At 41.1% G+C, this 25,041-nt stretch overlaps 1 protein-coding gene across 5 annotated transcripts in view; it reads left to right on the top strand.

Moving 5' to 3' along the window:
• The window catches only part of LOC124605210 (CYFIP-related Rac1 interactor B), a 426,653-nt gene that overhangs the window by 386,285 nt on the left and 15,327 nt on the right, over positions 1-25,041 (top strand). For 2 of the 5 annotated variants that reach the window (XM_047136748.1, XM_047136749.1), the window contains 4 exons: positions 20,492-20,638; positions 20,780-20,901; positions 20,987-21,089; positions 21,341-21,477. In XM_047136748.1, the coding sequence (XP_046992704.1) occupies positions 20,554-20,638; positions 20,780-20,901; positions 20,987-21,089; positions 21,341-21,477 (447 nt within the window). In that variant the 5' untranslated portion in view covers positions 20,492-20,553. The other 3 variants (XM_047136752.1, XM_047136751.1, XM_047136750.1) reach the window with 3 other exon arrangements.

The raw sequence follows: 25,041 nt of genomic DNA, 5'->3' as shown, positions 1-25,041 counted from the left end.
TTCACTTATCCATTTATCTAACCGATTCGTACAAGTTTAGAGTATAGAAAGGGTATGCTTCAAAAACCTTCCAGAGAAACGTGTTTTCTGCATGTTTTTGCACATAAAATCCAAACGGTACACTTACAAATGGTGCCATCAGCTGAGCATCAATTTCAGCTCAGTTAAAATCTTTTGCAAAAAGAATTAATGGATTTGCTCAACTTGTCTGGGCGGGGCACCACCTCTGGTTCGTTGTTCAAACCTTGCTTAACATACTGTAACGCTGCTACACTTTGTAAGTAGGCTGTTTAGTTTTTTATGTTGGTAACGCCACGTAGCGCTCTGTATAAAATCACTGGCTGTGCTGTGTGCAGTCTGAGGCTGGTTTGCATTGTTGTAATACTCGCCAATGTAGCGTTGGGCAGTTGGCTGTTAACAGCGCGTAGCGTTGCGCAGTTGGAGGTGAGCCGCCAGCAGTGGTGGATGTGGGGAGAGAAATGGCGGAGTTTTGAAATTTGTAAGACTGGGTGGCACGAACTGCTATATATATTATGACTATTAAGGTAAATACATTGTTTGTTCTCTATTAAAATCTTTCATTTGCTAACTATGCCTATCAGTAGTTAGTGCCTTCCGTAGTTTGAATCTTTTATTTAGCTGGCAGTAGTGGCGCTCGCTGTATTGCAGTAGTTCGAGTAACGAAGATTTTTGTGAGGTAAGTGATTTGTGAAACGTATAGGTTAATTTTGTCAGGGCCATTCTCTTGTAGGGATTACTGAAAGTCAGATTGCGTTGCGCTAAAAAAATATTGTGTGTCAGTTTAAGCACAGTCATGTACAATTTTTCAAAGGGGACGTTTCAACTTAGATTTTCGAATGGCTGGTCCGGGCTATATCAGAATTCTTTCATCCCATGTTCCTAACTCGAATAGGAAAAGAGCACCAAGACATCCCCCAGCGCATACGGCGCGCGGTTTTTTCACGAATCCCAGAAATGCAATTTTCCTCCCATATACTCACAATCAGGACTCCAAATGATCATACTCCCAGCCTACTGGTATATTAGGTTGAAAAGAACCGTGATTCCTTAAGGGGGGTAGGGCGTCAAACGGGCCGACTTGGAGCAGGAGAGGCACCACATGACATTTTAAGTTCCACTGTCTATACTTTACAAGTAAATTCATAAAACTTTGTCAGCATGACCAGGAAGGATTCAGGATTCACACTCGTAGCAGCAGAAGTTCAAAAACATAACAAAATAATTTTTTTACATGTGAAATTTCATCTTTTTTCATTTACTATTGACTGCATTTGTTGCTATATTTACACTTTTCTTCATAAGTAAGAGAGACTGTTCGATGAATTTTGCACAGCATACAAACCATACTCAGAGGTGTCTGAAACTCTAGAATCTATTAAATTTATGAAAAAATGAATGAGCTGTTATGTTTTAAACTTAATGTTTGGAAAAAAATCAAATTTTGTAGTTAATTATCTCAATTTTTACCACAGTTTTTAATAGATTTGGAAAATTCTAGAGTTTCATACACCTGTAAGTATGGTTTGTATGCTGTGCAAAATTCATCAAAGAATCTCTCGTACTTGTGAAGAAATATGTACCTATAGCAACAAATGCAGCCAACAGTAAGTGAAAAAAATGATGAAATTTCATATCTAAAAAAAATATTTTGTTATGTTTTTGCACTTCCACTGCTATGAGTGTGAATCCTGAATCCTTCCTGGTCATGCTGACAAAGTTTTATGAATTTATTTCTAAAAGTATAGACAGTAGAAAATAAAATGTCCTGTGGTGCCTCTCCTGCTCCAAGTCGGCCCGTTTGGCGTCCTACCCCCCTTAACGGGCCGGTTTCCAGACACCCTGTTGTACTATCTGTAATAATTAAAAAGAATGAAAAACAAAAATGTAGGGCTACATATTTGAAATCGGAGCGAAACCTCCAAAAGCCATATAGAAACTGTATTCATAGGCAATTTTCCTTCGAGAGAAGATGTTAAACCTACCTCAGTATATATACTAGCCTAAGAAAATAAAGAGCTTAACAGTATTGTGAGGCTATCGAACTGCCTTATCATCTCCGACAGAGAGTATGGTAGAAGAAGTGGAGACATTTTAGACATTGAAATAAAGCTTTAGATGGTCTCAGACAAACATTCGCATCTCGGTAATGACCTGAAGGTGGCGGTGATGAAATGTTTGGCTCTATCAGCAATGCGCGTGTTCCTCTGACGCACACCGCGGTCCGTGAGATACGCGCTGTGAAGGCGTGCCTGGGGCGCAGCTCCACCTGGCGGTAGTTTACGGGTGACGCAGTGCACAGTGTGCACCCGTGCCCCGCCTGTTGACAGCGGTGGACACGCCCGCCGTGGCGTCCATCACACTTCCAGTGGGCGGGGTCGCCACGGCCATCTGGTGGGCGCCCAGCCACAGGTGTGGTCCCACCTCCGCCCTACTGCCACGTTCTTGTCAGTCCATATATCCACCTCATCTGCAAGAACATACACTGCAGTGCAAAGCAAACCCCCTTGCGCCATCAGATTCAGATCGTAACCTAGTAGCGTCGAACAGAAGTTGGAATCTGAAAGAACATACTCGTATATTGAAAAACTTAATAACACAGGTAAACAACAACGAAAATAGATGTCTTTCTTGGTATCCAGCATTCTTCGTAAGACAAGTTAAGCATGTTGATTCACACGAGGGTAGGATGGAAATTAATGCACACATGCTTGTAGAACACGAACAAAAAGAATTACGAAAATCGCGCAAAAAGTACATTAAAGTACAATTCTTAAGCTTCAAAATCATATATTTATTTTTCGACATAGACACCGGTAAGATAAATACATTTCTTCTAAAGTGTAACAAGTTTTTTTCATACCGTCACACAAAAATTTTTCCGACTTTTCTCAAATCCATGACTTGACAGGTACCTTAACTTTATCGTCCGAAGTGTTATGATTACTCTTGGCCGGCCGCGGTGGCCGAGCGGTTCTAGGCGCTTCAGTCTGGAACGGCCTCGGGCATGGATGTGTGTGATGTCCTTAGGTTAGCTAGGCTGAAGTAGTTCTAAGTTCTAGGGGACTGATGACCTCAGATGTTAAGTCCCATAGTGCTCAGAGCCATTTGAACCATTTGATTACTCTTGATGTCTCTCTTGATTAGAGCAACAACAAAAATTTGGAATGGACAAGATTGGGGAAATAAGGAAGGTGTGAAATCGATTCAAACTTCAGGCTTCGCAGAGCCCCATCAGCTTTGCCAATGTGACGAGCCAGAATTTCACTAGTTTCGTAAAGGAACAGGGGAGTGCATCAGAAAGTTCCCACTCTTGGCATAGAAAATGCATGTTAACAGACAAAAGGTTGGTACTGGCCTAGGGCAGTATCCCACCGACTGATGGTGGGGGCGACTCATTCGACTGGATACCGTAAATAGGAAGCGAAAGCAACAGGCTCCCTCATGCTGGTCGGGCAATACCAAGGCGACGCACTTCTATGATGTCCGCATTGTCTGCATTGCTTATCGTCCACGTTTCACTTCCATACATGGCTACAATCCATACAGATACCTTGAGAAAAAGACTTCTTATCACTGTAATTTGTAATTTTTTAGAGCATTACTCGTGGAGGAACAGCGGTCTGGCTAAAAGTACTTTAAAATGGATTAAAAACAGTCTCGGCTGCAGTAAAACATTTATTTACAATGGCTACCGGTTTCGGTCAGAAAGTGACCATCTTCATACCGTTTATACCATGATGGCACATGGTGGCGGTGAACGGAGTGAGAGTTATGATTCCACGAACGTTAAACGCTGCCGGCCGCGGTGGTCTAGCGGTTCAGGCGCTCAGTCCGGAACCGCGCGACTGCTACGGTCGCAGGTTCGAATCCTGCCTCGGGCATGGATGTGTGTGATGTCCTTAGGTTAGTTAGGTTTAAGTAGTTCTAAGTTCTAGGGGACTTATGACCGCAGATGTTGAGTCCCATAGTGCTCAGAGCCATTTGAACCATTTTCTCGTTAAACGCTAAGTTTAGTAGTTGACGTTCGTGGAATCATAACACTTGCTCCGTACACCGCCACAAACTACCATCATGGTATAAATGGTCTGAAGATGGCCACATTCTGACCAAAACCAGTAACCAATGTAAATAAACGTTTTATTACAGTAGAGACTGTTTTAAATCCATTTTTAAAGTATTTAAATCTATATTCGGTGTCAACAAATTTCTCTTCTTGAGAAACTTTTTTTTTTTTTTCTCCAGACTACGTTTTATATTCTCTCTGCATCGGTCGCCATCAGCAAAACTCGTGTACTTCTTTCAGTGTCTCGTCCCTTAATCCAATTTCCTTAGCACTTCTTGATTTAATTCGACTACATTCCATTATCCTTGTTTTGCTTTTGTTGATGTTCATCTGATATCCTCCTTTCAACACACTTTACTTTCCGTTCAACTACTCTTCCAAGTCCTTTGCTGTCTTTGGCGAATTACAATGTCATCAGAAAACCTCAAAGTTTTTATTTATCCTCCCTGAACTTTAATCTCTTTTCCAAATTTTTCTTTGGTTTCCTTTTCTGCTTGCTCAATGTACAAATTGAATAACATCGGGGTAGGCTACAACCCTGTCTCACTCCATTCGCAACCACTCCTTCCCTTTCATCCCTCGTCCCTTATAACTGTCTTCTTGTTTCTGTACAAGTTGCGCATTACCTTCCGATCCCCGTATTTTATCGCTTCTACCTTCAGAGTTTGATAGGGTGTATTCCAGTCGACATTGTCAAAAGTTTTCTCCAAATCCACAAACGCTATAAACGTTGATTTGCCTTTCCGTAAGCAATCTTTTCTTATAAATCGGAAGGTCAGTATTGCTTCGTCTATTCTTACATTTCTTCGGAATCCAAACTGATCTTCCCCAAGATCGGCTTCCATCAGTTTTTCCATTCTTCTATAAATAAGTCGTGTAGTATTTTGCAACCATGACGTAATAAACTGATAGTTCGGTAATATTCATATCTGTTAGCACCTGCTTTCTTTGGAATTGCAATTATTTTATGCTTCTTGAAGTCAGGGTATTTGACCTGCCTCGTACATCTTTCATGGCTCGCTGTCCAAAGGACATCAGTAGTTCTTTTGGCATGGTGTTTACTCCAGGGTCATCGCTTCGACTTACGTCTTTCAGCGCTCTGTCCAATTCTTCTCGCAGTATCATATCTCTTATCTTCATCTACGTTCTCTTTCTATAATATTCAAGTACATTTTCCTTGTATACTCCTTCTATACGTTCCTTTCACCTTTCCCTTTTTGCTTAGTCCTGGTTTTCCATCTGAACTCTTGACATACAGCTCATCCATCTGCTTTTCTTTTCTCCAAACGTCTCTTCAATTTTCCTATAGGCAGTAGCTATCTTTCCCCTAGTTTTACAGGGTGGTTATAATTAATCTTCCGTTACCTGAGCCAGTGTAGACGAAAAACTATTTACCACATGGGTACCTAACTTTACACGGATTATTTTCAGACTGGTAGGCTCTGCGTTGTTAGCTGTATTAGTGTCGTGACATGCCGTTAGGCGCCGGCACTGGTATGACGACGTAAGGAAGAAGTGGACGCCAAGGACACGAAGCGTGAAAGGCACATTTTACTGTGATTTTCTTCGCCAACATGGGATCCCTACTCTGCGGGAGAGAAATGCTTAGGACTCAACTGTTATGATGCACGATGGAGCTCCACCTCACATCGCTCGTCGGGTCAATCGGTTACTCCGCAACTCATTTGGAGGATACCGAATAATTGGCCGATCGTTCCAAACTGCATAGCAACCAAGGTGACCAGATTTGAACCGGCTTGATTTCTGGCTGTGGGATTAGCTGAAGGACAGGGTTTATCAACAGGACAGTAACACACTTTGGAGGTCGAAGACGAACATAGCGAGGGATATAGCTAACATCCCATTTAGTGCGGTTCCAGGCTCTCGTGGATGCAGAAGGTCGCCACAATGAGCAACGTTTGTAATTTGGAAGGTAAACATGGAACTCAGTTAACAATTGCTACTTTCTCAAGTGGAAATTAAAATGTGTTTATTTCAATTGTTTATTCGTTACTTCTCTTTCGCATGTCCTTACAAATGTTTCCACAAAGTTTCATTGTCCTACGAGAACACGTCTTTGACGGGGGACTCTCTCAAGAAGCGAAAGTTTAATTATAATTACTCTGTATGTGCGTCTATATCTTTACTTTACTGCTCTAAACATTCTTGCTTAGCCACTTTGTATTTCCTGTGAATCTCGTGTCTTAGACGTTTGTATTGCCTGCACGTTTACATTTTCTCCTTTCACCAATTAAATCTAATATCTCCTGTGATATCCTTGGACTTCTACTTGGCCTTGTCTTTTCACCTATTTAATCCTCTGCCCTCAATATTTCATCTCTCAAAGCTGCCCATTCGTCTTCTACTGTATGTGGCATCAGAAAAGTACCAGACAAATACTTCTGATGTGATCATCTTATTGAGAAGAAAAATCCGTATAAAACGCAGTACATTCATAGTATTTAATGGCCGCGAGAAAGCCATCAACAGTGTCAGGAGATGCAAGGTGTCTGAAATCGTAGTAACAGCTGTAACAAATAACAAAAACAGATGCATAAACAGGAATATCTACAAAAATCACGGAGGAATAGAAAAAGTTGAGAATCAAGAAAGAGAAATTCTTGAGAAGGGGGGGAGGGGGGAAGTGGTGTAAGAATTAAGACTGGAGGTTATCATCATCATCACTGTTGTTCAATTTGCATTCAAAATACGTTCGAAAAGTACAAGATGAGCTGAAGCATAAACATTCGTTACCGCAAGAATGAATGTTGCCTGTTAGTTTTGTGGGGGCAGGACGCTGTGAGTAAAGTCTGTAATGGAGTACAGACGAATGGTGAATAATTTTAGTGATGAGGCAGCCCACAAATGGGGATCATTGATATAGGTAACTTTGACAAAGGACAGATTGGTATAACTTGGCACCTTGAGGCGCGGCGGTGAGCACCTCCCAGACGGAGAAACTTGTCGACTGTTCGCGGGCTATTCTCGTGAGCATCTATAGAAAGAGGATGGCGAAATCACAAGTAGGCGACAAGGTGCTGCCGCCCAATACTCATCACAGAACGTGGAGGTACTGTATAAGGCTTGCGCGCACTGTAAAGCATGATAGGCAGCAATCTGTGGCAGATGTGGTGGCAGAGCAAATTCTGGGACGCTACTGATCGCCAGTAGCCCGCAACGCGTGTGTGGTGTACTTCCTTCCATCCCTGTAGACGGGACGAGTTTCTCCTCACTCGGCTTCGGATAGGCCACAGTCCTATGACGCATGGCTTCCTGCCCCGGCGAGAGGACCCTCCAATGTGTGGTGCTTGTGGCATCCAGGTCACTGAGCGCCACGTTTTATTGGATTGCGTTTCATTTTCTGACCAGCGGGCCGCGGCTGACTTGCCGGCGGAGTGTTTAGGAAACACTCGAACGAATGTGGTTAAAGTTTTAAAGTTCTGTGACTTGTCAAATGTTTTACAAAGATTTTGGGGAGAGGGTCTTAATTTCCTCACTGTGTGACAAGCTCGCCCATATTTTATGTAAGTGGCCAGCCAATGACAATTACCTGTGGCATTCTTGATGCTACGTTTTCGTTTTCCTTACGTTTTACTTTCTTATATAGCATTTTCCTTCTTTTCCTGCTTTCTATGCGTGTGTGCTTAGAGTTTGCTAAGCCTGTCCACATTCGTTTCTTTTAATGTGTGTCAGGGGGCTAATGACCTCGACGTTGAGCGCCCGTAAGCCCCAACACACACACACACACACACACACACACACACACACACGCTGGCCGCCAGCTTCGTGCCCACTAACCACCGACCCGCAGTTTATGTGAATTACGTGACGTGTGCGTGAATATCTGGTGATACATACCTCAGAAAACCCACCAAGGATTTGTGGAGACCATGCTGCAGCATTGTGTTATGAAGGCGGACCAGCATGCTATTAAGCGGGCACTCATAATGTGGCTCCTAAGTGTACACTGATCAGCCAGAACATTATGACCACCTATCCAGTAGCCAGTACGTCCACCCATGGCACAGATAACAGCAGCGACGCGTGGTAGCATGGAAGCAATAAGGCCATGGTAGGTCGCTGGAGGGAGCTGGCAGTCATTCCTCACCAGGTGACGCTGCTATCTCCAGGACGGGTTTATATAGATAGAAGGTAGGTGGTCATAATGTTCTGGCTGATCACTGTAGATCAGTACTGAAATTAATGGATGACATATTCTACAGCCCGACCGATGTGGTTCCACAGACTCTCGAGTGAGTTTAAATCCGAGGAGTTTAGCGGCCAGGGGAGTATGGTAAACGCATCCTGGTGCTCTCCGCACGTACAGTGCGAGCTGTGTGGCACGCTCCATTGTCCTGCTCGTAGATGCCATCGTGCAGAGGAAAAACAATCTACACTCATGCTCATAAATTAAGAATAATGCTGATACATGGTGAAACAACGCTCTGGTGGGCGGTTTGAGGGTTTAAATCACCTCGGGGTATGACCATGCGGTGCATTTGACCTGCGGTCGTCGCACGGAGGCGCTGGCAGCAGTCCACATATACAGAGGTGTGTAGGCGCATGTCAGAGTACGGTGCAGTGACTAAGTGTGCAGACGTTTTCAGACGTGCTAATGGCGACTGTGTGTTGAAAATGACTCAAAGAACACACAGTGATGACGTCATGAGGGGTAGAATACTAGCGCGACTGGAGGCTGGTCAAACACAGCAGGTCGTAGCACAGGCCTTCCGTGTGCCACAAAGTGTGAACTCAAGATTATGGCAACGATTTCAGCAGACAGGAAACGTGTCAAGGCGCTACAGTATGGGACGTCCACAGCGTACAACACCACAAGAAGACCGATATCTCTCCGTCAGTGCCCGCAGACGGTCACGGAGCACTGCAAAATGGTTCAAATGGCTCTGAGCACTATGGAACTTAACTACTGTGGTCATCAGTCCCCTAGAACTTAGAACTACTTAAACCTAACTAACCTAAGGACATCACACACATCCATGCCCGAGGCAGGATTCGAACCTGCAACCGTAGCAGTCGCGCGGTTCCGGACTGCGCGCCTAGAACCGCTAGACCACCGCGGCCGGCGGAGCACTGCAGGTTGGTTGGTTGTTTCGGGGAAGGAGACCAGACAGCGAGGTCATCGGTCTCATCGGATCAGGGAAGGACGGGGAAGGAAGTCGGCCGTGCCCTTTCAAAGGAACCATCCCGGCATTTGCCTGGAGCGATTTAGGGAAATCACGGAAAACCTAAATCAGGATGGCCGGACGCGGGATTGAACCGTCGTCCTCCCGAATGCGAGTCCAGTGTCTAACCACTGCGCCACCTCGCTCGGTAGCACTGCAGGTAGCCTTGCTCGGGACCTTACCACAGCCACTAGAACAGTTGTCTCCAGACACACAGTCACAGACGACTGAACAGACATGGTTTATTCGCCCAGAGCTGCAAAGTACATTCCACTGACCCCTGGTCACAGGAGAGCCCGTAAAGCCTGGTGTCAAGAACACAGCACATGGTCATTGTAACAGTGGTCCCAGCTTATGTTCACGGACGAGTCCAGGTGTAGCCTGAACAGTGATTCTCGCCGGGTTTTTATATGGCGTGAACCAGGAACCAGATACCAACCCCTTAATGTTATTGAAAGGGACCTGTATGGAGGTCATGGTTTGATGGTGTGGGGTGGGATTATGATTGGTGCACGTACACACCTGCATGTCGTTGACAGAGGAACTGTAACAGATTAGGTGTATCGGAACGTCATTTTGCACCAGTATGTCCGCCTTTTCAGGGGTGTAGTGCGTCCTACCTTCCTCCTGATGGATGATAACGCACGGCCCCACCGAGTTGCCATCGTGGAGAAGTACCTTGAAACAGAAGATATCAGGTGAATGGAATGGCCTGCCTGTTCTCCAGACCTAAACCCCATCGAACACGTCTGGGATGCTCTCGGTCGACGTATCGCTGCACGTCTCCACACCCCTATGGCACTTAGGAGCTCCGACAGGCGCTGGTGCAAGAATGGGAGGCTATACCCCAGCAGCTGCTCGACCACCTGATCCAGAGTATGCCACACCCGTTGTGCAGCCTGTGTATGTGTGCATGGTGATCATATCCCATATTGATGTCGGGGTACATGCGCAGGAAACAGTGGCGTTTTGTAGCACATGTGTTTCGGGACGGTTTTTTCAACTTATCATCAATACCGTGGACTTACAGATCTGTGTCGTGTGTGTTCCCTGTGTGCCTACGCTATTAGCGCCAGTTTTGCGTAGTGCCACGTTGTATAAAAAATAAATGGCTCTGAGCACTATCGGACTCAACTGCTGAGGTCATAAGTCCCCTAGAGCTTAGAACTTCTTAAACCTAACTAACCTAAGGACAACACACGCATCCATGCCCGAGGCAGGATTCGAACCTGCGACCGTAGCGGTCGCGCGGTTCCAGACTGTAGCGCCAGAACCGCTCGGCCACCAGCGGCCGGCAGTGCCACGTTGTGTGGCACCACATTCTGTAATTATCCTTAATTTATGAGCATGAGTGTAATTTAGGGCCGCTGGTCGTGAGGAGATAACGGACAACACAGTGGTTAAGATATATAACTTTTGTCTACGAGGAAGGGTCTTCAATCGTCTGTCCAGGCATCGAGATACAGATTTCCCCTAAATAGAGTATGGCAAATGCCAGGATGACATCTACAAAAACATCCGAGCTAATGCTCAATTTCTAATGGCACTCTCTTTAAAAGGGCGTTAAAATTAATCTTACTTCTTTTTTTAAGTGAAGTATGAAGACTTAGAATACGTTTTAAATGGAAACAACAACACACAAGATTTGAAAGCGGTGTAAAGGTTGGCAACTTACTTTACATGTTCAGAAATGTAAAATTTTGCTCTACGAAATAAACGCAATACGCTCTTTCTACAATATCAATGAGTCACACTAGGAATGCGTCAGGTCGTACAAATACCTGGGTGTAACATTTTGTAGGGTTATGGAATGGCACTATTATAAGCGCTTGTCAGTGACAGGTAAAGAAAGTGGCAGACTTCAGTTCGTAGGTAGAATATTAGTGGAATGCTATCAGTTGGCAAAGATTGTTGCTTTGAAAATACTGATGCGGCCCATCAAAAAATATTGTTCACGCGTGTGGGACTTGTAGCAGATAGGGCTAACTGGGGATATTGAACGTATACAAAAAAGAGCAGGACGAGTGGTCACTGGTTTATTTGATCCATGGGAGAGCATCAAGAAGATGCTGAAAGACCTGAACTGGTAATTGCTTGAAGATAGGCACAAACTTTTCCTTAAAATTCTACTTTAAAGGGACACATCTAACCGCGAATGCTCGGAACCGCACGAAACCATGCTTAGTCAACCACTTTAAATCATAAAAACAACATCGGTGTGCGTCATTTCCATGCAAAATTCTGCACTTGTCTGCTAGCGCCATCAGACGGTGACATGTTGTAGCTGCACTAACAAGTGCTCGAGCTGCGTGAATGATACAGCTGCAACATGAATGTGTCTCTTGGAGTTTTCGCATCCAGATTGCTGTGTAAACAGTGTACAGAGATATCATGACGAAAATTAATCCTACAGGGAGCGGCAAAATGATCTGACGGTTTTCGCCGCCGCGCGGTTGAGCGAGTAGGTGGTGGAGGGTGGTGCGGATAAGCGCGCTTAGCCGGCCGCTGTAGCCGAGCGGTTCTGGGCGCTTCAGTCCGGAACCGCGTTTTTTTTTTTTTCCTTAAGCGCGTTTCAGAGCCTACACGTGGACATTTTTAGTAGCCGTGGAGCAGTGGTCAGTTGAGCATCGCGCGTTTGTTGTCGAGGCGTTTTTTAAAAGTGGCGATTCCTGTATTGCTGTGCAGCGGCAGTTCCATAGGCGTTTTAATTTAGGTCCATAAGGAAAAATTCGGACATGCTACACAATTATACTGTGGATGAGTAACTTCAGAGCTACCGGTTTGGCGTTGAAACGGAAGTCGACAGGACGTCCAAGGTCATCCCGGACGCCAGAGAATATCGATAGAGTAAGAGAAGCTGTGGAAGCCAGTCCTCGGCGGCCGATACGTTAACAAGCTGCTGCTTTGCATCTGCATCATGATTTAGAAATATAATGAGGATGACAAAAAAATACATGACATTACACTAGATAGATATACTGATCTTGAAATACAGGAAGAACCTGGACCTGAAGGTGGCTGTTTAAGCAGTATACGCCGTTCATCCCCAGAACACCAGGAATAGTCTAGTCAAAGTGAGTACTAACTATCTCCACCCAAGCAGTAGTGGCTCATTGTATTAGAAGATACTGATGACAGAGTACTACAGACCATTTATGAAGACTATTACAGTCGTGGCTTCAATTCCTACAGCAAACTAATGATGCCCTGCAATTGCATTAAAAGTAAATAAAATTTAAGCTTAATTCCAAATTATGTGTCTAGCTCAAGCCGAGAAGGAGCTCTTTTCAAAGGAAATAGACTGTCGTATTTAAAAACTATAAAACAGCGTTCAATGTAGCAATTTCATAGAGCAAGTTCGTATGGATCTGTAGTTCACTATTGGCATCTGCAAATGTGGGCACTAGAAGCGTCTAAAATGGTTGGCTGGGACAATTTCAAAGATTCAGTTTTTTTTTCTACAATCTTAACGCTAAATATGACGTTTCATCCAGGTATATTACTTCATTTATTACACATAACGATACAGATGACGATAATATGTATGTCACAAGGCACAACAGTTTGTGAAGGAAGCGAACATGTTTATGACAGAACAGGGTATCGAAAAAAGAAATGTTTGGAACAGTGACCAGTCACTTGCAGTATGAAGTGTCTTCATCATTAACACTATCTCAGAGAGGAGAGAAAACTACAGCTCGTGTGTTGCAATCTGTCCGTAGCTCTACCCACAGCTACATAACTGATGTGGCTTTACCAGTGATAGGAAAAGTAGCAAACAATTTGTACATCTGTTTTCAAGAGGCACAAGGCACTTTCAGCCCATATGCTTCCTTTCATGTGTAGGTAAGCAAAAGTGAAAAAATGACTAAAGAACACATGAAATCCCGTCTAACTTCAGTCATTGCCGAATAAGTAAAAAGTGAAAAGAGCCTACTGCTGTACGATTCTTGGCCCGGTCATGCAGATTGTGCCATTCTAGATGCAAAATTTGCAAAAAAAGATGTTATGCTGAAGATATTGCCACCAAAAACAGCAAAGTATTGTCAACCCCTTGATGTTTACTTCTTTCAGTAATTTAAAATCTGTATCAGACGTATTGGTGATTTTATAAGACTACAATGTGCCATTCCACAAGTGAAGATACACAATCATTTCATCATCAGACCTCACTCTATGATTTACAATCAGTTTTCTGCACCAAAGTATACAACTATGTTGCAATATTCTTGGCGAAAGGCAGGTTATGACATTGACAGACCCATACAATCATTTGAAAATATAATCAGTGTGGGTTTTGATATTGGACTGTTTGAATGAGAAAGTGATTTTGAATGTAAAATCGTGCCTTTAATGAGATGTACACACTGTTCTGTTCATCTTTGTTTTAACCACTTCATTGAAATGCACATCTTCGCTATATAATAAGCGCTATCAGGTATATAGGGCTAATAAAAGCACTATCAGGTGTATAGAATATGTGTTTTTTACGCTATTGTTACTTTGTTTCCCTGTATTAAAATGTCACTTGGGGTAGGTTCCAATGTTTTGCGTGGAAATGACATACACCACTGTTTTGTTATGACTGAGTGTTAATCTAAGCATGGTTTCATGTTGTTCTGAACATTCAATATCAAATGTGTCCCTTGTTAGCAAGTTTCAAGAACCAACTTAAAATGATGAATCTAGGGATATACTACAGCCACCTACATATTGCTCCCATAGGTATTGCAAAGACAAGATTAAACTAATTGCAGTGTGCACATCAATCATTATTTCCTCGTTCCATACATGAATGGAATGGGAAGAGATCCTAATAACTGGTACTGTGGGAAGTATCCTCTGCAGCGTGATTCACAGTTGTTTGCAGAGTTTATATGTGGATGTAGATGTAGTCCTTACTGAAGAACTAATTCTGACCTTATTTTGGAAGGTTTTATGCACATTCTTTTGTACAGAAAAATGATATTCTTATCTCATTTTCATTCTTTATTTTTAGTAGAATCACACCAGAAAATAATGTAACAAGGACCACGAACATTATATCCTCTAGAACCTTTCTGTGAAGTATCTGCAAAATTATCTTGGTGTGGAACTAGTACTTAGACATATCTTTATTCGTTGAGGTAGCTGACCATGAATGATGAACTGACAACATTTCTCTACTACTTTTTCAAACTCTACAAAGGCCGTACTTCATATCAACCTGGAGCTGGTATGAAACAGTGAAAGCCACTGGCTTTTATTTCTTTCAAAATGAATATTTTATTCTCAGAACCACAAGATATACGAAATACTTTATTATTCAAACACTATAAGTATGACTACACATAGTACTACATTTTCCGCGAGAATACCGGGTGATCAAAAAGTCAATATAAATTTGAAAACTTAAAAAAACAACAGAATAATGTAGATAGAGAGGTAAAAATCGGCATACATGCTTGGAATGACATGGGGTTTTAGTAGAACCACCCCATATTGCTAGACCCGTGAAAGATCTCTTGCGCGCGTCGTTTGGTCATGATCGTGTGCTCATCCGCCACTTTCGTCCTGTTTGGCCTCCCAGGTCCCCAGACCTCAGTCCGTGCGACTGTTGGCTTTGGGGTTACCTGAAGTCGCAAGTGTATCGTGATCGACTGACATCTCTAGGCATGATGAAAGACAACATCTGACGCCAATGCCTCACCATAACTCCGTACATGCTTTACAGTGCTGTTCACAACATTATTCCTCGACGACAGCTATTGTTGAGGAATGATGGTGGACGTATTGAGCATTTCCTGTAAAGAACATCATCTTTGCTTTATCTTACTTTGTTATGCTAATTATTGCTATTCTGATCAGATGAAGCGCTATCTGTCAGACATTTTTTGAACTTTTGTATTTTTTTGGTTTTAATAAAACCCCATGTCATTCCAAGCACGTGTGTCAATTTGTACCTTCCTATCTACATTATTCCGTGATTTATTCAGTTTTCAAATTTTTACTGACTTTTTGATCACTCGGTATATAGGCTGTATATATATAAACAGAGAATATTTTTTCTACTAGCTTCAAATATATCACTGTCCAGCATACTTACAAGAAATACCATTAGATGAATTCTTATCATCAACATGGTTCTGAGAAACTAGCATATGCAGGTAATCTGTCTCATATCAATAACAATTATAATAATGAAGCAAGAATGGGATTTAACATGGCATGTGTGTGGCAAGTACATTAGAGGCAGAGCACAAACATGAATTGGAAAACAACTGTGGCACTTTCAAAACAACTATACAAGTGATTTATGGAAACAATAGAGGGGTTGTAATTTCAATCCTATTTCTTTCAGATACAAATAGTAATGAGAAGTTGTACCTGTTTCACATTTATAAATGTCTCTGTAATTCAGTTAGCTATATATCAGATTGGTGATCCAGAAGTTTCAAATTCGATCTCTTATGGTTCGTTCCATTTGCTATATTGCCTAGCTTGACCTTTAGGTACAGAAATGCTTGTCTACAAAAATTTATCAGTTGTAGTATGGTTAATAGACCGTATTAAACAGCAGATTCATGATTATAACCATTATTACCAGTTCTTTATTATTCCCCAGCCATGGATAGACAGTCAGTGCCAATTTTACAATAATATTACCACATTAAAACTAATAACAAATTGCAGCTTAAACTGTGATACTAAAGTGAGTACTAATAACATATATTTAAGAAACAGATTACAATATACATTACAATAATAAGACAATCATGAGTAAAATAGCAGAGTTGCTGCTATTTTCATTGGTACTGAGTTACAGCTCAGGAAGACACCATTCTATCACCAGAGAAATAGTCTTCTACACTGTACAAAGGTTGATATTACAGTATACACAAAATTTTAGTCCTAAATTGTTCGATTGGTAATGACTGTATATCCTTAGGTAGAGCATTAAGTAATTTTAGGGCAAATATTGGGAAGCTATTCTGTATCTTTGTTAATTGGCATCTTGACCTGTCTATACTATCTTTACAGCGAATGCTGTATTGATGAACTTTATTTCTCTTTCTGTAGGTCTCATGATTTGTCTTTGTGTGAACAAGGCAGTTGAAAATACATTGTCTGAAAACAGTCACAACTCCAAATCTGGGAAAAGTTGGTTTGCAATGGTCAGTTTTTTTGCATGAGATAATTATCCTCATTGCTTTCTTTTGTAGTAAAAGCACAGTCTTGCAGCCTGCAGAACTGCCCCACAGTAATAGTCCATAGCTGTTGTGACTGTGAAACATTGTATAGTATGCTGTTAATAGGTACTGGCGTGTTAGAACACCTTTTACTTTCCTCAAGAGGTATAGATCATGAGAGTTTGGAACATACGTAACATGTTTAGTGTGCTGTTGCCAGGTTAACTTAGTATCAATTAAAAAAACCCAAAGCCTAGCAGCTTCTGTGTCACCCACTGCTTCAGTATCACTGTGACTGTATATCATTCTCTGTGTTTTGTCTTCATTAATTTTCATCTTGTTCATGATGAACCAGGCCTTGGCCTCACTGAATATGACTTGTGCTTGTTGAGCAGCTTGAAGTACATTCTTCCCCCTTTTTCAGAACAAAGTTATGTCATCTGCAAACTGCAAGGTATGCCGATTGGAGCCTATGTTATTAAAGAAAATTAAGAACAACGGGGACTCTATCACGAATCACTGCCTTGATTCCCTAAATTGCTTCAGGCGAATGCCAGGATGGTTCCTTTGAAAGGGCATGGCCGACTTCCTCCCCCATCCTTCTCTAATTCAATGGGACCAGTGAACCTCGCTGTTTGTTCCCTTCCCCCTAAATCAACCGACCAACCCTAAAATCCCTGTTGCACACCATGTTTCAACTTCACTTCACCTGATTCTTGACCTTGCAGTGATAAAATCTGTCATCTGTTATTTAGGTAGGATTTGAGAGTTTGTAGAACAGCTTCCCCAATACCATATGATTTTAGCTTGCTAAACAGGGCCTCATTTGGGGTAAAATCAAGTGCCTTACTAAGGTCACAGAGTACCAGTGCTAAAGACGCCTTGTCTTCAAAACCCGAGTTATATTTGTAACCAAGTCAAGTGCTGCTGCTGTAGTTGACTTGCCCTTCCGAATGCCATGCTATGTGTCATAAAAGGGTTATTTTCTTCAAGATAACTTAATAGCCGATCTTTCATTATGGACTCCATCACATAGAGAGAAGAGAATAGAAGCTTTCGAAATGTGGTGTTACAGAAGAATACTGACAGGCAGATCACTTACCTAATGAGGATGTAGTGAACAGAATTGGGGAGAAGAGATATTTGTGGTGCAAACTGATTAGAAGAAGTGACCGATTGCTAGTACACAGTCTGAGATATCAAGGGATCACCAATTTAGTACTGGAGGGAAGTGTGGGGGCTAAAAATCGTAGAGGGAGACCAAGAAATGAATAAAGTAAGCAGATTTAGAAAGATTTACGCTGCAGTAGTTATTCGGAGATGAAGAAGCTTGCAGGGATAGAGTAGCATGGAGAGCTGCATCAAATCAGTCTTTGAACTGAAGACCACAACAGCAGCAACAATAACTTAGTATAATGATACTGTGCTGCACTGCTTCTATGGAATTAAAATAAAATAACTAAACAAAGTGTTGAGCTGATTGGTGGTTGATGCATAATTATGCATTACCTGGGCTGGCCTGCACCGAGTTCTCCTACCATTCGTGTTTGTCTTTCTTGTTCGAACTCCAATATACTTCCAATCGACTGCGCATTAACTTGTGGGTGCGTAAAACCACTGGGTCTACCCCCACCCTACCATAATATCGCTGCCCTACCGCATCAAGAACAACTGTATCTCTATTTATAGTAAGTGACGGGAGTGGGAGTTACTTGTCGTCGTAATTACCACGCCCGCTCCCAACTACCTACAAACTCATCAGCTGAGGGCAAAATTTCAAGAACGTAAGCGCAACTCGCCGCAAGTCTATAAGGCTGGCGCGTCTGCTCACGCAAGATTACTACAATATGTGATAACTAGACTTTAAAGAGAAATAGAAATTAATCACTGGAAAGAAATCTCTTAAAATTAACTGGAGCAGACGACCATTTGCTGATGGTGGATGCATCTTTGTTGGTGGCCAAAATGACTTTTAAAAGAATACCACTGTCAGTTTTACGGGTCTGATATCTGTTTTTGGGTGGCGAAACGGAATCATAGTTTTTAGGCTTCCGCGTTTGCATTCAAGTTTGCAAAACGCTTCTTGATGATCGGCAATTAATCTCAGGGACGCCCTAAGAAGTTGCAAAAGAATAAATGACGGAATGCCAATTATTGTTTCTCCACGCCACAATTCGTTCAGTTCGTAATGGTCGTTGGCTGTAACAATAAAGCATTAAAACAATTCAGGCATCATATATCTTTTAAAACAACGATTAAAATTAGCACTCATGAGACATAACTGATTTACATTAATGTAACTGCAAGTGATTCTAAAGCTAATACTGAGCGATGTGGCGCAGTGGTAGCACACTGGACTCGCATTCGGAAGGACGACGGTTCAATCCCGTCTCCGGCCATCCTGATTTAGGTTTTCCGTGATTTCCCTAAATCGTTTCAGGCAAATGCCGGGATGGTTCCTTTGAAAGGGCACGGCCGATTTCCTTCCCAATCCTTCCCTGACCCGAGCTTGCGCTCCGTCTCTAATGACCTCGTTGTCGATGGGACGTTAAACACAAACTACCACCCCCCACCATCTAAAGCTAATACGTGACATGTCACATTTGACTACACAAAAGAAAGATCAATTAATGATACAAAAGGAATGCAGCTATGGAGCGTCCTACCAGTATAAAGGCCAACAGACAAGAGAGAGAGATCCTAGCATGAAAGCTCGCTGCTCTTTCTTAAAAAAAAAAAGAAGGTTACGTTTATATGAAATTACGTAGGTTTGTCCATGTAATGCTTCGGGGCCTCAAAGTGTCGTGTAACTAGTCCGCGATACTTGTTTAACGTACCATGAAGAGTGAGCGCTCCATTGTTACCGGTACCTGTATAATGTTTGGTAATACAAAGCGAATCGTTATGAACGTATTGTCATCACACATTAGTGTCCCTGACAATCATTCGATTGAACCGAAGTAGTAAGGAATACTCAGAATGGAATATTCTAAACTTATATTACTGGTAGATAGCGCCAAAAACACAGGGCATCTGTAGAAAGACGGACCACAAAGGAACGAAATTAAAAGAAAACTGTGTTATCTTAGTTTAGTTTTGTACCATCCGTAATGATGCTGATTTCACATATATAGTTTTTCCCGACAAAAGAAAACAGAATACCACTTAGCGTGCAAGAATATTTGTCTTGGCAACTATGTAGATAGTAAATAAGTGATTGTCTTGGATGATTTTTACTTACAGTGAAAGTAGACTTCCGTGATGGTTGCGAAATTATTTTGACTCCACGTTTGATGTCTGGCGTATTGGGATAGGAAATTGTAATATGACTTTTGAATGTTGGTGCGACTGTGTACCGACAGTGTTTTGCACGAAGGCATCACTGAAAACCAAAACAAACAAGTTGTCATTTGAGGTACAGCAGACGAATTTCGTATAAAAAAGTTAGCTTGATGTGATTGTTAAACAAAACAAATTCTGACTTCCATTGTTTGCAAATGACGATTTGTGTTCATATTTGCGAGCAGATTAGTGAAAGTGCTACAAGAAAAAGTCGTAGCAACGTTTTATTAGGCGGTTGTAAATGTCTTTGCGGCTACGATTTTATTTGTCTTAAGCGGCTTAAAAGCCGGTTTCAAAATTTTTCTATAGACTGCTCTTGAAAAAGGTGGAGTAGTTAGTAAGTTTTGTTAAAACTTTCATTGAAAACTTATATGAATTCTACTGATACTTGTTACTCTTTTAATAACTCGTTGCTAATTTCGTTAGTGTCAAAAAACTCCAAGCACTCTTGTTTCGGCAACTGTGGAAATTTCACAGGTTTGCTGCTGTGCTGTTCTCATTTTGGACACACATATTAGATAGTGATATAAAAACTGTTTCCAGATATTTAGCATAATTCAGGAAAGATATCAAAGAGCCTATCAGCTTTAGATTTAGTAGCAAACATTTTGTACAGACTTCTAAATGAAAAAAAGTGAATTATGTATCATTAAATACAGGACTTAAATTAGTTACCTATTCTGTTTTTGTAATTTTCTTCTCTTCTTTCATAGGTGGACCGTGATGGTGTGGTAGAACAAAATAAAAAGCAGTTTGACAGAGCTCTTACTTGAAGATGGGCAAATTATTAAGCCTTCTTGCAAGAGATGACTCAAATTGTTGTTCACCACAAAAGTATGATGTGTTCCTCGATTTTGAAAGTAAGTGATTATGCAGCTGTGTTGTTACCTACAATTTCCTGTATCGCTTTGAACCTTTGAGTGATGATTCAGTACAGATAACAAAGTCTAGTGTGGTGTAAAGTATTATGTTCTAATGAATTTCTGATTTCTCTCGTGAAGATGCACAGCCAACTGAGACAGAGCAAGAAACATTTGAAGAGGTACAAAGGGTCTTGAGAAACTCGGAATCGATTTTGGAAGACATCCAGTGTTATAAGGGAGCAGGAAAAGAAATAAGAGAGGTACAAAGCTGTTATTCAATATAGTAAGATATATAACTTCGTAATGTTTTCAATTTTGTATGTTGATCACGTTTGATTTTTGTAGGCTATTTCATCGCCTACTGAAGAGTACCAGAAGAAAGCCTGGCAGGCAGTGATGCCTCTTGTTACAAAACTGAAAAGGTTTTATGAATTTTCTACAGAACTTGGTAAGAAAACATGCAAATACAACAATAATAATAACAATTTTATCATCAACATTATTTCATAATCATTATCCTCTTACATGGAAGATATTTAACTAACTACAGTTATTTTGAGTGTCTTATCAATCAGTTACTATATTACTAACAGATTCTCTTACTAGAGTCTCAGTTTTAATGTGGTGAAAGTTCTTAAAGTAAATTTGATTTCTGTGTGCATAATTGTTTACTCTCAAACAGGTAATTGGTTGTTTCAGAGGCTGTAGTTCCAAAGATTTTATTCCAGCTGTGTTCGGGCTCAATGACTCCTACCCAACATTTAGAAACTCAACAAGCTCTGGTCAAGCAGTTTGCTGAAATTCTTGAGTTTGTACTGAAATTTGATGAATACAAGGTATGTTGAAGCACATATAGCTATTTTTATTTGGCACATCTTCATGCATACTGTGAAACTATTATTTTAGCAAATATGTGCAGGTTATTGAAAAAAAAAGCATTTCTACGATACAATCAAATATAATGACTCATCCAGAAATATTTAATTACTTTTTTATATAATTACACATCACAGGCTGCTGTTCTAGTAGCTGACTGTGTGTGTGAGAAAGGGGTAGGGGAGGGGTGGATACAAGGTTTTTTTTAGATTAGGTGACCCTCCATCCAGTGCAGGTAACAATAGCTGTAGAAGACCCAGAAGTACCAGTGTAAGATCCAAAGAAATGCCCCTGACAGACGAGAGTATTAAAATCTAGTACTTAACTGCTGAAGCATTCAACACAAAGTGCCAGAGTTGGAAGCACTCCAGAAAAGCAGTGAAGCTCATGTAATACTAGTTACAGAAAACTCATTAAAACTTGAAATTGATAGCAGTGGGATTTTTGGGAAAATTTAAGCATATATTGAAAGGTGTATTTGTCACAGTAGACAGGATGCTCAAATCCACCAAGAAAGAAACTGAAGCTGCATGCAACATTGTTTGGGCAAGACTTAGTACCAGAGGTGTGCATAAAACTGTAATTCGGTCATTCTACTGACCACCAGACTCACCTCCTGATGCAAGCAACAGCTTTAGAGAAATCCTTAGTTCTCTTGTACTTAAGGTCCTCAATCATACGGTAATCATTAGTAGAGACTTTAATAAGCCAATAATCAATTGGGAAAATTAGTTTTGTTGGCAGTGACCAGACATTCTATGAAACATTACTAAACTACTACACTGAAAAGTACATAGAACAGTTAGTACAGAACCCTATTCATGATGGAAATATATTAAACCTAATAGCAACAAATAGATGCAACCTCCTTGAAACATCCACATTGCAAGTGTTATCAGTGACCATGATGTGGCTGTGGCAACAGTGATTACCAAAGTACAGAAAGCAACTAAAACAGGTAGGAGAATATATATATTCAGTAAACTAGACAAAAAAGCGGTAGTGTCATATCTCCATGAGGAGAAGTTGGAAGTTTCTGCACAGGACAAGAGCATGTAGAGGAGCCATGGCTAAAGTTTGGAAGAAGAGTAGACCATACACCAGATATGTACCCAGTAGAACAGTTCATAATGGCAGGGAGCTTCCATGGTATACAGTCACTATAAAGAAACATAGCTGCTTCATAACAGGTTTAAAACAAAGTGTAGTGTTATAGATAGAGACAAATGTTGAATGAATCTTGTTTGGATGCCAAGAGAGCAATGTGTGGAGCCCTCAATGTCTAACATAGCAGAATTTTGTCAAATTATCTTTCATGAATACTGTTAGTGGCATAAAAATTAGCATCCAGACACTCACGGTTGAGACAGGAACAGAAATTGATGAGAGTATCGATGCAAAAGCAGAAATGCTTAACTCCTTTTTCAAGTGTTCGTTTACAAAGAATAGCCATGGAGAGTAGCCCCAATTCAACCCTTGTACCACTGAACAGATGAGTGAAATAAGAGTTAGTGATGTTTAGAAACTGCTGAAATCATTCAAATTGAACAAAGCTGTAGCACCAAATGGACTATTTATCAGATTCTATACTGAATTTGTGTCTGAGTTAGGGAATCTTTTAACAATAATCTGATGTAGATCATTCAGACAATACCGTGCCCAATTCTTTGAAGAAAACAAAGGCCTTACATGCGTACAAGAAGAGGTAGAAGTGATCCACAAAATTACTGTGCTGTATCTTCAACATCCATTTCTTGTAGAATCCTAGAACTTATTCTGAGCTCAAGCCACTGTTGAGATATCTCAAATTGAATGACCACTTCCATGCCAAACAATGTGGATCCTGAAAACATCAATGATGTGAAACCCAACTTTTCTCACATGACATACTGAAAGCTTTGAATTGAGGCAGGCAGGTAGATGCAGTATTTCTTGATTTCCAAAAAGCATTTGACTGAGTACCACCTCTATGCTTACTATCAAAAATATGATCATGTGGAGTAACAAGTGAAATTTGTGAATGGGTTGAAACTTTTTTGATAGAAGGACACAGCAAGTTATCTTGGTTGGAGAGTTGTTGACAGATGTTGAGATAATGATGTGGGGAAGTGGGTTAGTACCGTTGCTGTTTGTATTGTATATTAATGACGTTGTGGTCAGTATTAATAGTAACCTCAGACTTTTTCCAGGTGATGCAGTTATCTGTAATGAAGTACTGTCTGAAATAAGGTACATAAATAGTCAGTCAGATATTGATAAGATTTCAAAATGGTGCAAAGATTGGCAGCTTGCTTTAGATGTTCAGAAGTGTAAAATTGTGCATTTCACAAAATAAAAACAAATAGTATACTATGATAATATCATCAATGAGTCGCATTTGGAATCAGTCAACTACATAAATATCTGGATGTAATACATGTTGGGATATGAAATGGAATCATCACATAGGCTCAGTCATGGGTAAAGCAGGTGATAGACCTCTGTTTCTTGGTAGAATAGTAGGGAAATGCAATCAGTCTACGAAGGACACTGCTGACAGATCACTCGTGTAACCCATCCTAGAATACTGCTCAAGTGCGTGAGACCCATACCAAGTAGGGCTAGCAGGGGATACTGACATACACAGAAAATGGCAGCATGAATAGTCACAGGTTTGTTTGATCTGTGGGAGAGGATCACAGAGATGCTGAAGAAACTGAACTGGTAGACTCTTAAAGATAGACGTAAACTATCCTGAGAAAGTCTACTAACAAAGTTTCAGTGCTGATTTTTGGTGATGATTGAAGGAATATACTGCAACCTGCTATGTATTGCTCTCATAGGGATAGAGGACAGAATATTAGATTAATTACAGCACACACAGAGACATTTGAACACTCATTCTTCCTACACTCTATACTTGAATGGAATGGAGAAAAACCCTAATAACTGGTACAGTGAGATGTACACTCTGCCATGCAATTCACACTGCTTTGCGGGGTACAGATGTAGAATTGTGAATTCTTGTGAATTGTGATTTATTAATCTCATAATATACATAATCTAAATCATTTTGTTCAGGTACAGGAGAGACATCAAAATTGTGGTTAAATTTTACCATAAGCATAGAACAGCTGATGTTAATAGCAGCATCCTGATAATAATAGTTTTGTTGCACCTTGTGTCCCAGGTATGTTATGACAAATTTTGAGGGGTTGTAGAGGGTGTCCTGAGGAACAAATGAGGCTTAGAACCCATGTCTGGAAACATCGTCCAACAATGCTACAGTGTGTTGAAGTTACAGGTGCTGGTGCCTGCACCTGCCACTAGACCACCCCTTTAGCAGCAAAAATCACTTTGTAGACTGGCAGTCAGTTGGCAGAATGTCTCACAAAGTTGTTTGTTATTCAGTGATCATGACTAATTGCCACAACCGCCTCTGGAGAAGATGGAGCTAGCCACTCCATAGACGGGCCTTGTCTCCTTCAAAAACGATGCTCTGTTGTCTCGATGGGTGGTTGTTTTGGACACTTGTTTCCATCAAC

The sequence above is a fragment of the Schistocerca americana genome, chromosome 3, assembly GCF_021461395.2.
Source record: "Schistocerca americana isolate TAMUIC-IGC-003095 chromosome 3, iqSchAmer2.1, whole genome shotgun sequence".
Taxonomy (NCBI): Eukaryota; Metazoa; Arthropoda; class Insecta; order Orthoptera; family Acrididae; genus Schistocerca; species Schistocerca americana.
Note: the sequence above shows the minus strand (reverse complement) of the source record. Positions and strands in the feature narration are given on the sequence as shown.